This window comes from Capra hircus, chromosome 14 (genome assembly GCF_001704415.2).
Source record: "Capra hircus breed San Clemente chromosome 14, ASM170441v1, whole genome shotgun sequence".
NCBI lineage: Eukaryota > Metazoa > Chordata > Mammalia > Artiodactyla > Bovidae > Capra > Capra hircus.
In genome coordinates, this window is record NC_030821.1 from 48727354 (window position 1) to 48744404 (window position 17051).

The following is a 17051-nucleotide window of genomic DNA, read 5'->3' on the forward strand; positions in this document are numbered from 1 at the left end:
TGGCACCCCACTCCAGTACTCTGGCTGGGAAGATCCCATGGACGGAGGAGCCTGGTGGGCTGCAGTCCATGGGATCACTAGGAGTCAGACACGACTGAGCGACTTTACTTTCACTTTTCACTTTCATGCATTGGAGAAGGAAATGGCAGCCCACTCCAGTATTCTTGCCTGGAGAATCCCAGGGACGGGAGAGCTGGGTGGGCTGCTGTCTATGGGGTCACACAGAGTCAGACATGACTGAAGCGACTTAGCAGTAGCAGCAGCAGCAAGTCACCCAGTCTGTGGTATTTGGTTACAGCAGTCCTGATGGATTAAGATAGAAGTTTACTTTTGTCTATGCTTCAAGACTTAAAATGTTAAAGCTGGTTTAAAGATATCAATTCCCATCTACCCATCATGCACTGTTCCTTATGCTTCTCTTAAGTGAGAAGCCTGGCTTTATTATCATTTAAAATGGTCCTTTGCGGTGGAAGCCTGACAGGGATGCTATGAAGTGACCATAATGAAGTCCAGTAGTTGGCATGGGGGCACTGCTGAATGGGCTGGCTTGAGGACAGGGAAGGTCCGGGCCACAGCTGACTCTCGAGGCTGCCAAGAAAAGCTGCCCCAGTGCCAGAGTTCTAGGTTGGGACTGGGGATGTCTGCCATCGCTCCTGCAGGGGTGGGGGTGCTTTGACAGTGGTCAGCTGTGGACTGGGATGCTGCTAGGTCAGCAGTGACTGAGAGAGGAGAAGTAGCACTCTCTGGGAATCCTGTAAGATCTGTCAGGTTTGCAATTCTGATGGGTTAGAAATCAAGGCTCCAGGAACAGTCCTTTGGAGGTGGTGTGTACTGGGTTACTGGGGCCTGACAGAGTCAGAGCCAGGAATTTCAATCGTTCTACAAGCTTCAAGTCATTTATCCTCAAATCACATGCATGTAGAAGGTCAGAGGGGAGAAAATGTCTCACTCATCAGGATGACTTTACCAAAATCACACAGTGAACTTGAATTACTTTATGTCCATGTTAAACTCTATAACTGGAGAAGGAAATGGCAACCCACTCCAGTGTTCTTGCCTGGAGAATCCCGGGGACGGGGGGAGCCTGGTGGGCTGCCGTCTATGGGATCGCACAGAGTCGGACACGACGAAGCGACTTAGCAGCAGCAGCAGCAGCAAACTTTATAACAAAGACTTGCCTTTCCTGATTCAAATATCTTAGCATTTGATATTTGAAATATTTCAATATTTTGTACTATCAAACATTAAACTTTTCATTGAGGCTGTTCATCATGTCCATCAACTCACAAAACTAGAAATTTGATAATAAATTTTGCCATCATCATTCATTAAGGAAGTCCCAGGTATGTGGTATTCATACACACCTGTATGAATAGGAGACACGCCTAGGTGTGAATTACAACTGTTTATGGTTTGATGAGTGATAACGACCAGCAAACACAGCTCTTATCAAACATATAGGGTTGTTTTTAGATGCCATTGTTTTATCATGGGGTAGAGTCAATGCTTGAAATATATAAATGGCCTGTACTAAGCACATCCTTATGCCAACAATTAAGTATGGAAATTTAAACAGTGATATTTCTCATACTAAAAATGGCTTTATTGGTCTATTGAAAATTTGAATTCTGAAAGCATTAGAAAAAAAATAACATGATCGAACAGTACACCTTTTTCTATTAAACTATGGAATTGATAGGAAAAAACCCCACCAAAAAACAGATGTTTCAGCTAAAAACAAGTTGGGGAGGGAAAACAAGTTGGGGAAAGAAGGGACCAAGAAGCAGATAATAAATCTGTCTGGAATGTTTCCAGGTCACTAGGACTCATTATTTTTTCCCCTAAAGAGCTAAAGGCCATTAAAAGTGGAGACTAGCTTTTTAGGGGAATGGAAGTAAAAATGCCTACAGGGCTAGACAGAGAAGGCGGGCAAGTGAAGCCAGCCAAGTACAAGAAAAATCACAATGCTTTGGTCTTTCCAGTTTTCTACTCTTTATAGAGATGTGGGTACACAGAATTTTCCCCTGATGATAAAAAACAGCAGTGTGGACATGATGGCAAAGACAGGTGCTCCTTGGTCTAGGTGTTGGGGAGCAGTGGAGAGTGGTGGGGACCCCGAGGGTCTGGGGCGGATAGGCCCCACCCAACAGGGCAGCTTTGACTGCTCTTCAAGCATTATTTTTTAAAATTTTAGCTGTCCTGGGTCTTCGTTGCTGTGCACAGGCTTTCTCTAGTTGGGCTGAACAGGGGCTACTCTCTTTTTTAAACTGTTTATTTTGTATTGGGTATAGCCGATTAACAAACAATATTGTGATAGTTGCAGGTGAACAGTGAAGGGACTCAGCCATCAGTTTAGTTTGGTTCAGTCGCTCAGTCGTGTCCGACTCTTTGCGACCCCATGAATTGCAGCACGCCAGGCCTCCCTGTCCATCACCAACTCCCAGAGTTCACTCAGACTCACGTCCATCGAGTCCGTGATGCCATCCAACCATCTCATCCTCTGTCGTCCCCTTTTCCTCCTGCCCCCAATCCCTCCCAGCATCAGAGTCTTTTCCAATGAGTCAACTCTTCTCATGAGGTGCCCAAAGTATTGGAGTTTCGGCGTTAGCATCATTCCTTCCAAAGAAATCCCAGGGCTGATCTCCTTCAGAATGGACTGGTTTGATCTCCTGGCAGTCCAAGGGACTCTCAAGAGTCTTCCCAACACCACACTTCAAAAGCATCAATTCTTTGGCGCTCTGCCTTCTTCACAGCCCAACTCTCACATCCATCCATGAACACTGGAAAAACCATAACCTTGACTAGACGGACCGTTGTTGGCAAAGTAATGTCTCTGCTTTTGAATATACTGTCTAGGTTGATCATAACTTTTCTTCCAAGGAGTAAGCGTCTTTTAATTTCATGACTGCAATCACCATCTGCAGTGATTTTGAAGCCCCCCAAAATAAAGTCTGCCACTGTTTCCACTGTTTCCCCATCTATTTCCCATGAAGTGATGGGACCAGATGCCATGATCTTCGTTTTCTGAATGTTGAGCTTTAGGCCAACTTTTTCACTCTCCACTTTCACTTTCATCAAGAGGCTTTTTAGTTCCTCTTCACTTTCTGCCATAAGGGTGGGGTCATCTGCATATCTGAGGTTATTGATATTTCTCCCGGCAATCTTGATTCCAGCTTGCGTTTCTTCCAGTCCAGTGTTTCTCATGATGTACTCTGCATATATGTTAAATAAGCAGGGTGACAATATACAGCCTTGACGTACTCCTTTTCCTATTTGGAACCAGTCTGTTGTTCCATGTCCAGTTCTAACTGTTGCTTCCTGACCTGCATACAGATTTCTCAAGAGGCAGGTCAGGTGGTCTGGTATTCCCATCTCTTTCAGAATTTTCCACAGTTTATTGTGATCCACATAGTCAAAGGCTTTGGCATAGTCAATAAAGCAGAAATAGATGTTTCTCTGGAACTCTCTTGCTTTTTCCATGATCCAGCGGATGTTGGCAATTTGATCTCTGGATCCTCTGCCTTTTCCATAGTGAGGTAGCTCAGTCGTGTCTGACTCTTTGCAACCCCATGGACTGTAGCCTACCAGGCTCCTCTGTCCATGGGATTTTCCAGGCAAGAGTGGATTGCCATTTCCTTCTCCAGGGGGTCTTCCCAACCCAGAAATCAAACCTGGGTCTCCCGCATTGCAGGCAGACTCTTTACCGTCTGAGCCACCAGGGAAGCTTTTTCCATACATAAACATAAATCTATCCTCTTCCAAACTCCCATCCCATCTAGGCTGCCATATAACATTGAGCAGAGTTCCATGTGCCATATACAGCTTGTTGGCTATCCACTCCAGATATAGCAGTGTGTACAGGTCAGTTCCAAACCCCATAACCATCTCTTGTCCACATCCTTTCCCTGCCTGGGGGCAACTCTGTGTTGCGATTCATTGCAGTGGCTTCTCTTGTTACAGAGCATGGGCTCTAGGCATGTGGGCTCAGTTGCCCCTTGTCATATGGGATCTTCCCAGACCAGGGATTGAATCCATGTCCCCTGTACTGGCTGGCAGATTCTGTAACCACTGGATGACCAGCAAATTCCCCCCTTAAGCATTTAACTGAAGGCTGCCTCATGGAAATGTAAAGTTTTTAAGAAAAGCCCTTCCCATGGCTGCCTCACGGGGATGTAAGGTTTTCAATGACTTTTCAAGAAAAGTCAGAATCTGGATTTTTTCCCCCCTAGTATGTAAAAATCACTTGATTTTTTAAATGCTGCCTTGATATTGATAAGCATGCTGTTTTGATAAGCAAAACGCATCTGTGGAATAGCTCTGGACTGTAGATCCCATTTGTGACCTCTGCTTTAGACAGTGTTTCCATGCATTTAAGATTTCTTAATTTTACTTATGATATAAGTAGATCATAAGTCAGCTATCCTAAGATGTTAGCACCAGGCAAATTTCCTAAGAATTTAAGAAATGCCACATTAAACCAGATCAATGGTCTAATCAGCTCATTATTTTGCTTTTCAGAGTGGTACTTAGGGACCATTTGGGAAACATTTTTTCAAATTTTTTTCTTTTTTGGATGTAGACCATTTTTAAAGTCTTCATTGAATTTGTTACAACATTGCTTCTGTTTTATGTTTTGGCCTTTTGGCCATGAAGCATGTGGAAATCTATCTTAGCTCCTTGACTAGGATTGAAACTGCATCCCCTGCTCCGCTGCACTGGAAGGCCAAAGTCTTAACCACTGAACTGCCAGGAAAGTCTCATTTGGGAAAGGCTTAGAGCTTAATCTCGTTGACTGTAGTCTCAGAAACTTAGGGGAGTACCACAAGCATTTTTTATTTTCTTCTTTTTGACTTGTAAAATATTTAAAGTGAGGGAAAAATAGAATAAATACTGTGTCTTTAGCTTTTTAAAAACTTAACATTTGCTCATAGTTGCTTGAGATATATTTTTATTTTTTTCAGATAGGTTTTTAAAATTTCATAATAAAACATGGATACTGCTGATGTTCTTGGTTACCATTCCTTTCCTGGATGATAGCCATCATCCCAAACTCTTTTAATCACGTCCATTTGTGTTTTTTAGCTTAAAAAATAAAACCATAATTCGAAAAGATACATGCACTCCAATATCCATAGCAGCACTATTTACAGTAGCCAAGATATGGAGGAAGGAACCTAAATGTCCATTGACAGATGAATGTATAAAGAGATAGGGTGTATATATATAAATACCCCATGTATATATATGATGGAATGTTACTCAGCCATAGAAAAGAATGAAATAATGCCATTTGCAGCAATATGGATGGATCTAGAGATTGTCATTCTAAGTGATATAAACCAGACAAAGACTAATATATGATACTGCTTATATGTGGAACCTAAAAAAAAATGATACACATGAACTTATATACAAAACTCACAGACATAGGAAACAAACTTATGGTTATCAAAGGGGAAAGCTGGGGGGGGAGGACAAATTAGGTGTTTGGGATTGACATACACACACCAGTATATGTAAAATAGATAATGAACAAGGACCTTACTGTATAGCATAGGAAACTATACTGGACATTTTGTAATAACTTATAAGGGAAAAGAATCTGAAAAAAAATAGATATTTTTGTACATATAACTCACTTTGCTGTATGCCTGAAGTGAACAGAACACTGTAAATCAACTATACTTCAGTGTTGTTTTTTTTTTTAGATATAAATCTTCCACCCATTAGCTTTGCCTAAAAGCCTGAACTATTTACAGATAGAGGCATAACCTGAAAACCACTTCCCAAGTAGTGGAAAAAGCAAATCCAGAAGCATGGGGACCATTGGTTAAATTACTTAATCTTTCCACGGACTAAGTTTTCTTTTGGGATAATGATCTTTGAACTTACCCACCCAACTTGGATGGAATGACAATAAAATGCAATAATGAGAATAAATGATCTTGGGAAAAGACAAAGTGTTATTCACATATCAGGTGCTAGCACTTTTATTAATAAATTCCTTCTGTGCCTCACCCCCTTCACAAAGTACTAGTTTATTTTATTTGTCCCCAAAGTTAAGGGAGTGTTCCTCATTCCTACTGAGTAAGAGCTTTTTGTCCCAGCTTGATTTCATAAACTTGGATTACCATCCTTCTTAGTCTTGTCTTTTCAGACAAAAAGAATTGTTTCATTTTTAATTTCTCAAAAGTATTCGATTACAATTTTTGGAATTGTTTTCCTAAGCCTTTTCTAAGTCTGATATCCTTCTGGAGGCACAGAAGCCAAAATGCTTGCAGTAGTACAGGAGCAAAAATTTTGCTTTTTAAGGCTAAGGTTTGTTCAATATTTGGCAAACAAAATCACATGTAAGCAAAAAAACAAAACAAATCAAACCATATCAAAACCACAATGACAGAATATCTCACACCCATTAAGATGGTTATTATTAAAAATTCAGCAAATAACAAATGTTGGCAAGAATGTGGAGAAACTGGAACCCTTATGCACTGCTGATGGGAATGGATAAATGGTGCTGTTGCTATGAAAACAGTACTGTGGTTCCTCAAAAAATTAAAAATAGAATTATCTAATGATCCAGTAATTCTGTTTCTGGGTATATACCCCAAAGAATTGAAAGCAGAGTCTCAAAGAGATATTTATACACCTATGTTCATAGTAGCGTTATTCACAATCATAGAAAAGCAGAAGCAACACTAATGTCTAACAAGAGATAAATGGATAAACAAAGGGTGGACATACAGATAATGGAATATTATTTAACCTTCAAAAGGAAGGAAATTCTGAGACATGCTATAACATAAGTAAACAGTGAACAAGGACTTTATGCTAAGTAAAATAAAATGAAAGTGAAAGTGAAGTCACTCAGTTGTGTCCGACTATTTGCAACCCCATGGACTATAGCCTACCAGGTTCCTTTCCATGGGATTTTCCAGGCAAGAATATTGGAGTGAAATAAGCCAGTCACAAAAAAACAAGTACTGTATGAAACTGTATGATTCCACATATATGAAATACTCAGAGCAGTCAAATTCATAGAGACAGAAAGTAGAACAGCGAATGCCAAGAGCTGGGAGCTAGGCAGTTACTGTTTAACGGATATAGAGCTTTAATTTTATATGATGAAAAGAGTTTTTGGAGATTTGCAAATGTGAATGTACTTAACACAAACTTAAAAATGGTTTAAGATGATTAAAAAAAAACAATAACAATACCCAAACCCAAAGTTAACTAAAGACTAGAGCAGAAAATTTCAGAGATTATGAGGGCATTACAATCAGCCAGATAAGTCTCCATGAAACTGTACGCACCACCCAGAACATAATTTTTCTGCTGAGAAAGGTGGCTGGTCTTCTCTAAATGTTTACCCATTGTTCGCTCTAGTTCATCATCAACTTGCTCTGTCAATGGGATAATAAGACCCATCTTGTCATTATCTCAGAACCTAGGATATTATCATACATTTACAGGTTATTTTAGGAAGGGCTCAACACATATTTGTTGAAGGATGGACTGATGGAAGGAATCATGGTTACATGTGTAGCTGTGGAGATTCGGACCTAATACAGGTCCTGGGTTCACCATTTCCTAGCTCATCAGAGCCTATGCAAATCTTCTAAGCCTCATTTGTCTTAAGCACAATCTGAATAGAGTAGTCGTAACTACTACATAGAGTGACTGTGAAAATTAAATGAGTGAATGCTTAGCCTGGTGTCTGGGAGGAAAATCAAGGAAAGAAGTAAAGACAAACGTGTAAGAAACAGTTGGCTGCCAACTCCTCACCATTATATTCATGTGCTTCCACTAGAAGACAGTATTTGGTAATTGCTTAATAAATATTTGGCTTCTCTGGTGGTTCAGTAATAAAGAATCCTCCTGCCAATGCAGAAAATGGCAGAATATGTGAGTTTGAACCCTGGGTTGGGAAGATCCCCTGGAGAAGGAATGGCAACCCATTCCAGTATTCTTGTCTATAGAATTTCATGAATAGAGGAACCTGGTGGGCTACAGTCCATGGGTCACAAAATGTCAGACACGACTGAGCGATTAACGTACACACACACACCCTATCCTTTAGTTGCTCTCAATCAAGTGGAAGAGACAGGTATGGAAACACATGGTGGATTAAGGGTCCTGCTGGAGGCAGGTATGAGGTGGTACAAAGTTCCATCCACCGTGCTGGAAGGCAGGATGGTTTTGGTGAAGGTACTGAACTGGGTCATGAAAAATAGGTAGGGTTTCTCTAGGTGGAGAAAGGTGGAAAGAGCAGAGGGGATGAGATGTGTAAAGGCATGAAATATAGGTGAGGGAGACGAAACCACTAGACAGTTTCAAACAACTAGCTGTTTCCATGAAGCACAGAGCAAAATTGGGGGAAAGGAAAATAGTCTTAGTGAGACAGGTAGGGGGCAGATGCCCAGAGCTCATCAGTCTACAGACAGGAGGTTTTTAATCCTCTTGGCAAGGAACATCTTAGAGGGTTTTAGCAGCACAGACCCAATCAGATACTTGCATGAAATGAAGAATAGGCAGGAGGGGCCAAGACTAGAAGGGACAGGTACCGTCAGGTGATCAACCAGTTAGGAAAAACTAGGAGAGCAGACAATGGCTTCAGCGAAAGGGATGGGTATGAGAGATGTTAAGGAAGGTGAATTCAAATGTCTTCACTTTACTTATGCTATAGGTGAATGAAAACTTAAACCACCAGCCACATACACACTAAAGTCACACCTCCAAGATTTTTCATTTTGACATGTTGCCTAAAAATCCATGGTTGTGTTTAAACAATTAAGTGAGAGACAACAGACTGCAAATCACATCCAACATTTATTACCTCCACTGGCTTTTAGTGCTTTTGTTTCTAGCTGAATCCAAAGAGTTAACTTTGTTGAGATTCCATAGTTTGGTTTCAAACTGGAAAACAAAGTCCCCATCCCTGTGGATCAACTTCCAGTCTACAGGGGTTTAATCCTCAAGGAACCTAGCCAGGAGCTCTGGAAAGAAGCCCAAGGTATTCTGCCAGCATGAAGGGCAAGACTAGAGATGGTCAAGTTCAGTGTGATAGCTTGAGAGCAAGGAATTTGGTTCAAGAATGGAAAGGAGTGCTGGTGACAACTTGTAAGGGCAAACTTTTCATCTGTCTTAGGTACCATAGAAGAACTTGATCCTAAGCTTATGGGCAAGACCATAGTGCTGGGCCATGAAAGAAGATGAAAGGGTGAGAAACCCAACCAGAAGATTTAGAAGCTAAGCTGAAATACTGGATGTTGGCAGGCTTTCCAAGCACTCCAGAATTAACCCAGGTGAGTGAATTCTTCTGAAAAGCATCCTGTCTAAGGTGGGTAGCAGTGATCTGCAGCAGCAGAAGATAGGCATCACATAACAATTACAAGCTGTGAATAAAGGATTCACCTTAATAATAATGACAATTGGAAATTCTTTGTGTATCTACCTTTCTCCATATGCACTGCAGAGAATTAACAGTCATACTCTCATGTTCTTTGAAACAACTTTGCTCAAATATTTTAAAAAGCTCTTGACCAAGAGTTTCCAAGGTGCACGATCCAATCCTTGACTTTTATAGTTTTTGTTTCCTCTCACCACCCCTATTCTCGTACACACCCCCCACCCCACACTGCTTCAAAAACTTAAGACCAAAAAAGTCATGTCGAAACACAAACCAGATGCTTTACCATCAATGCAAGTACATTTTACAAACTAGGTTTTGGTTAAGCATCAAACCCCTGAATGTTTTCAGACTGTTACTGATAACAGGAGGTCAGTCAATCATTTGAGCAAAAGGGACGGACAAGTGAAAAAGCCAATGTCTCACCCAGCTCCACGTCTTGATCATCGGTGAGCACAAGAATGATGTTGGGTCGTATGTTTTTTCTCTCCTGCTGTATCCGTCCTCTGAATCTTGGGGACCTGATGCTGGAACTGAGGCTCCCCAGCAGCTGTGTGCCCAGGACAGCCAAAACCAGAGTACAGCAAGAATACTTCATTGTGCTTGCTCCAATGTCCAAAACTGAGAAAATGTCTGTCTCCTGATTCCTGCAGGTCTGGGCAGTCAGAGAAAGGGGAGAGGGAAAGATGAAAATGAAATCCAAACCCCGGACACGGTTGCAGAAAAAGGACTACAACTCGGTGAGAACTGGCACATAAACTGGCAGAGAAAGGGCTGCCTGTGAGTCAGAAGCAGCAAACCCTCCCAGCGTAGGGTTGTGTTCTTTTTTAAGCGCTTGATTATTTTGCAAATTCACTTTTGTCCTTTATTCTCATTCCAACTTTTCCAATTTCAAAATTCATTGCCAAAATAGAATTTCCAGCACAGAGCTTGGATGTAAAAGCTTTCTGACAAGAGCTAATACCTGGAATTAGGTATCCCGGTTGAAAAATCAATTGCTGTAGTCAGAAGTGTTCAGGACATCTGCAGAGGGGGTCCTGGAATGGGGAGAAAAAAAATACAAAGGAAACGTCAATCAGAGATTCTGATACAGATTTTTGGTCTGAAACAGTCTCTTGAAACAGCATAAATATATATATGTGTGTGTATATACATTATTTATTCACCATATATTTTACAGTATTTATATTAATTATATTTACATATAAATATAATATACAATGTATATTATAATATATATACATACACATATATAATTTAAATTCTGTACTCCAAAAGGAAGAAACAGAAGGAAACAACATTCAGAACTGCTTAACACATGACTTGAATAATATCTTCATTGCATAATCATAAACACAGTGATCTGGGTATCATCCCTGCTCATGTTTTAATAGCATTAATACTTTAAACATCTGCAAAGAAAACGGACGACTGATGAGGAAGAACCAGCAGTGCCCGTGAAACCACAGTGCTCTGGAGTGTTTGCCTCTGGGAAGCGTTAACTCACCTGCATGCGGTACTGAGTACTCATCAAGCAGAACGAAACGCAAAGCTGTCATTTGTCATCTGCATGATGTCACTCACTACCCAGGAGAGTTCTTTCTGCTGACAAAGACTTCAGAGTAAGTGGCTGAGAGGGCAACCTTCCCCAGCCTCTGGAGAGCTCCTAACTGTCCTCCATCAATCACCAGGGGAAGAGGTGCTTCCTCCGGGCTGGGCTTGTCCCTCGGTCGAGCCTGCATCCCCAGTGCATCAGTGCCGAAGGGGACAGAGCCCTCCTCTGACTGTCAGCGCCAGCCTCACTACTGTCCAGACCCGGGGCAGTGCTGCCAGCACCGAGGTTTGGCTTTGCCGCAGCAGATCTCAACCTGCAAAGCAAAATGATTGATGGGCTCTGAGGCTGGAGGTGACTCTTTCACCTTAAAAAAATAATAAAATCTGGAGGGGAGCATTGCAAAATCTTTGTAAGTCTGCACAGGAGGAGACTTCAGAAAGGGTTGGAAAAATGCCCCTTTCACTTTAGAACACTAACCTGCTGGACGCTGTTCTTTAGGACTTCTGAAAGATAGCAAAGGGCTCATTAAAAAAAAAAACAAAAAACCCATCTTTCTCTTGAATGTCATGAGGGAGCATCTGTATGGGAATTTCAACTGCCCTAAAATTAATTAGATAGCAGCTGGTTCCAGCACCCACTCTCTCCCCACACTTCTGAGGGTCTGTATTTTGATCCTCAACAATCAACTGACATTAGATAAATACAAATCACAAATGAAGTGTGAGGAACCAGAATAAAAGGAACTCTGTTGCTCACTTCCATGTCTTAAATTCTGGAGGGTGACATGAGGTAGTGAAAGAAGAAAGAAGGGTATACTGTTTCCCCCTGCCATACACATTAGTGTGTTTTACACAAACACACACGCCCCCATTATTTTAAACTTTATGAGCTGTTTTGTAAACAGTTCTAATGCTTTTGACTCTGCAGTCTGTAATTATTCCTTGGGAGGGAAGGAGAGAGGGAGAGAGAAAGAGAGAGAGACAGAGAGAGAGAGAAAGACTCAATAAGAAGTAGGCTTTAAAACAAAAATCCAGTGTCTGCAGCAAGGCAGTCCTGACCACATTATCTGCAGAGTAACCAGCTAACCACCTCCGATTGATCCTGTGGCTTGAGAAAGTCAATATGCACATTTGGCGTGTGGGTTTTTTCTTGTTTTCTGTTTGGTAACAACTCGGGGTTATTTCAGTGATTGCGGAGCCTGCTGAACACTGAAAGCACGCAATTGTTCTGCCCTGACTGGTGGGTTTCTGAGCATTTGGTTCAAATCATGAGAAAACTGATAGGAGCATGAAAGGACAGGAAAGCGAAAGAAGTGAGTGGAACAATGGCTCTCTCCCGTGGAGCATGCATCAGTCTAAAGAGTTAAACACAGAAATTTCTTAGAGGGTTGGTTCTTGAGGTAACAGAACTTTGCCCACCTCTCAAAGCCATGTATGAAGAGATAGTCAACAGGGTTTCTTGCATCACCGATCATTTAAACCAGCCTCTGCAGACAATGGTGACCCCAAAAATACAGCCAGACTCACACTGTATCGAGTGTGCGTGGTGCTTGGTTTAAATAATCAGTCACACACGTGACTTGACAATTAAGATGCTGATAACATTCCTTGGAACCCAATCCATGTTCTGGGTTATTCTTTTCTTTATCTTATTTACTTTATTTCCTCTTTTAGGAAAAAGAAAATCAGCCTTAATGGCACTCTGTATAAACTACATTGAAAATCATTTCCTAACAAAGAAAAGAGACAGCAGAGAAGATGCGAGCTTTGCCTCTTAAGTGTCTTGCCTTGCCTTTCTGGAGAGTTAAAAGGTGCGAAAGAGACCTACATTTTTTGTTTTACTTTTTTTTTCTGCCGCAGTTTATTATTGATTCAGGGGATTCATATGTAAAAGCCGAGAAGCTGAGTGGTAAAGAAAACGGAACTTTCAGACAAGTCTGTTCAGCAGGAGCGCTCCCTTGACTAAAACACACAAAACACAGCACTCTGGAAAAAAAAAAATGTCTACACAGACAATTCTTTATTCAAAAATGACCTTTTAGAACCTGTCGTCCTCTCACTGCCTGGTTTCTACCTCCAGAAGGAAAAAAAGTGAAGAGGAAGAAGAAAAAACTGACAGACAAAACGCAGACCTGGACAAAGGAGACAAGGATGCAATGTTCGAACTGGATACTTGGTGGCGGACGACAAGTGTCCTTAGAGACTAACAATTTGTCTTGAGAAATAGTTGAAAATGGGAGAAATGTCAAAAGAGGTTTTTCTCACACATGTAAAGTGAACTTGAGGAACGGTGCTGTATTCATGAAGCGGGACCAGAACACAAACTGCTTTTTCTTTAGGATCTAAAATGAAAACACCAACTATCACTATGGCCAACTGATGCGGAAAGTTTGCAGCATTTTGTTTGGGGCAGTCAAGCCAACTATAAATGTGACATACTTTCAAGTCACATATAAAAGAAAGAAAAGACTGGGAAGCCTTCAAGCCAACTGGATAGCAAGTCTAGTTCACATATGCTTATCTAGCAAACCCCCACATTAAAACAAAGCCCTCATTGCCCTCATGGGTTTAAGGGGGTCTCTGTCATCAACAAAGCCCCCCTTTGTCTAGACAGCTGGGGTGGGGTGGGATGGTGGTAATATGCTTGCCCACAGCCCTGGTTGTCAAGGTGTAATCTAGGCTTTGGGGGACCCTGAGATCCTCACAGATGGAATCCAAAAGACCAGAACTATTTTTTTTTAGTAAGACTGGGTCTTTATCTTACGTTTATTTTTAATTATTATTATGGCTGTGCTGGCACATGGGGGCTTCTCTGGTTGCAGTGTGTAGGGTTCTCTTGTTGCAGAGCCTGGGCTCTCCATTTGCCATAGTGATATCAGCAATCCCTGTCATGGGGAATCTTAGTTTCTTGAGCAGGGATGGGACCCACACCCCCTGCACTGGAAGGCAGACTCTCAATCACTGCACTACCAGGGGTGTCCCAGACCCGAGCTATTTTGATGAGAACGCCAACGCTTCATCTCTCCTGTTCACTTTGTTGACATTTGCACTGATGGTCTAGGAGCAATGGTTGATACAACTGCTTTAGCACAAATGCAAGGAGCACCACATATAGTTTTTAAAAAAAGCCAGTTTCACTCAAGATGAAGCTGTAAAATGATTAATTTGATTAAGCCCTGAGTGTCGAATACACATAGGCCTCCCAGGTAGCTCAGAGGTAAAGAATCTCCCTGCCAATGCAGGAGATGTGAATTCAATCCTTGGGTGGGTACAATCCTCTGGAGAAGGGCATGGCAACCCACTCCAGTATTCTTGCCTGGAGAATCCCATGGACAGAGGAGCCTGGCAGGTTGTAGTCCACGGGGTCTCAAAGAGTTGGACACAACTGAACAACTGAGCATGTCCCTGTGTGCTCGAATACATGTCTTTTACATTTTCTGTTTTATCAGAGAAAAGGGACACATAAAACCCTTCACTGTGTATGGAGGTGTGATGCTTGTCGAGGGAAACCACTTGTGTGACTAAGTTGCAAGGTGAACTGATCCATCTTCTTTCTGTTTTTACTCAAACACTATTTTTACTTGATAGAATTATTTGAATCCGGATTTTTGGAAGGCATTTCTTCAAGTCATGAATGAACCAAGACTCACTTCAAGGAAAACAACTGACAGTATTTGTCACATTTGTTGCTAATGACAGAAATTTAGTTTTCAAGTCAAAAGCAAAATTTTGGAAAACTTTTATCTGCTACTGTGAGCTTGGCAGCTTCTCAATAGGTAAAACTTTTCTGATGACATTGATGTCGATATTAACAAATGTTATTTTGTGATATAAAATGAAATATGTCAACATTTAGACTATTAGTATAAATCAGTGAACCAATACTTCTGAAATGACCAAATGCAATGTTACAAAATTATACAGAAGTTAAAAAATGCTCACTCAAAGTGCAAAATAACCACTGAATCTTAATATAAGAAAGTATTAAAAGCTCATTCATGTGGTTTCATATTTCTTATGACAACTGACCTATAGGAATCACTACTTGTCAAGTTTTGGTATAGTATCAAAGAAGATCTAAAAGTATCTGAAAAAGCTTTTGAAATAATTCTCCATTTCCAACTATTTACCCATGGGAGGTTGAATTTTATTCCCATACCTCACCCAAAACAATACATTTCAACAGATTGAATGCAGAAACAGATATAAAAATCCAGTTCTCTTTTATTCAGATAAACATCAGATTTGCAAAAATGTGAAGCATGCTATTTTAACCACCAATATTCTTTTGTTTGCAAAATACAGTTATTTTTCATAAAATATATCATTTAACATATATACATATTATTTTTAATTAATAAATATTTTTTAAAATTTTCATTTTGAATTTTTACATATCAATAGCTAAAATCCCCATAAAGTGAAAGCCACTCAGTCATGTCTGACCCTTGCAGCCCCATGGACTATATAGTCCATGGGATTCTCCAGGCCAGAATACTGGAGTGGATAGCTGTTCTCTTCTCCAGGGCATCTTCCCAACCCAGGGATTGAACTCAGGTCTCCCAAAATGCAGGCAGATTCTTTACCAGCTGAGCCACCAGGGAAGCCCCAAATCCCCATAAACACAAGCTTAATTAATTACTTTATTTTTTAAAATTAATTTACTTTTTGGCTGCCTATATGGCATGCCAGCTCCTAGTTCCCCGACCAGGGGTCAAAACTGTGTCCCTTGCACTGCGAGCATGAAGTCTTAACCACTGGACTGCCAGGGAAGTCCCACAAGTTTAATAATATAAAGGGATAAAAACACAATTTCAATAATACAAAAGGATTTCACGCTCAAAGGGTTTGAGAATTACTGGCCTAGAGTATACGGTTAAGCCCAGCCTTTCACGTCTAAGGCTATAGATTTGGCCCTAGTCACAAACTTAATTCATTCCTTCCTGTCCCTTAAAGCTTTGAAACTTTACTAAGTTAAATGCCTGGTATCACTGTTCAGTGATGACATTCCGTGTTTTTTCTTTTTTAACCTGAGGATAACACAAAACTTTATAAATGAATGCCCACACATCTGAAGTATGAGAGAGATAGGCTCGGAACAACCCACACACCACAGAAATCAACCTCTTAAGGATGAGGCAAAAGAATTGTTTCTAGCACAAAGCACTCCACTCCAGAGTGAAGACAGAGGAAGAAAGGGACACCATAACCAATCATAGCAGCAGGGGAGATTAGGCCAGCAGCATGCAATTACTCAAAGCTGAATTTAGCCAGAACACACTTAGTTTATCATTAGAGTGAAGTGAAATAGGACTATACTAGCAAGAAGGTGGAATCCCCCCTCCTGATTCCCCCAATCAACAGAGTTCTCACATATCCTGGGGTCAGTTTACATGGTCCTCTTCCCTTAATTTTGACTTTCAAGTTTCCCATACATCACTTTTTTTTTTTTTTTTCCCTATAGAGGAAGCCTTCAGGATGCGCTGGCTTCTTTATGATATATGTGAAGCTACGAAGGAGCTAATTTCTTCTTTTAAAAACCCCATAGCTGGCAAAGTTCATCTACTGTTAATCCCCAGAAAGCCTGTTCACACATCTAATTTATTACAACTCCAAGCAAATAAGATAGAGAACAGTCTCCTTCTGGTGCAGTAACATTTTTATACCCCTCGAATAATAAATCTCTTCCAGCCACCAATGACAGCTGGAAAGTGTGCATCTCTGACCTGGAGCATCTTTGAGGAAACACTTGGCTCAAGGATGAGATCCTCCTTGAACAATGTTCGCTTTTCTGCCCTTTTCCCCCTTTCTGTTCTTTCTCCCCATAGCACTGCGAATAGTGACATTGGAAGGAACCTTGAAAAGTCATCTGTTCACAAAATTGTTAGTGTTGATTATCCCCAGGGTATGGTGAGGCAGAGGAACAGATTCTATTTTTTTATTTCATTTATGTCTAAGTTGGATTTTCACCCATGATCTATTGCACAATAAAAACAGAAATAAGTATTTTTAAGCTTCCTAGGCTTTCTCTTTGTCTTCTCATTGAGGAAGAGGATAGAAAGAGATAAGCAGTGATAAAAATGAAGGG

At 40.9% G+C, this 17051-nt stretch overlaps 1 protein-coding gene across 2 annotated transcripts in view; it reads right to left on the bottom strand.

The window, feature by feature from the left end:
* Positions 1-17051, bottom strand: part of SULF1 (sulfatase 1) — a 192387-nt gene that overhangs the window by 79992 nt on the left and 95344 nt on the right. For both annotated transcript variants that reach the window (XM_018058433.1, XM_005689044.3), the window contains exons 3-4: positions 10374-10446; positions 9836-10064 (exon numbers count right to left, since the gene is read on the bottom strand). In XM_018058433.1, coding sequence (XP_017913922.1) covers positions 9836-10007 — 172 coding nt within the window. In that variant the 5' untranslated portion in view covers positions 10008-10064; positions 10374-10446. The remainder of the gene's footprint in view (positions 1-9835; positions 10065-10373; positions 10447-17051) is intronic.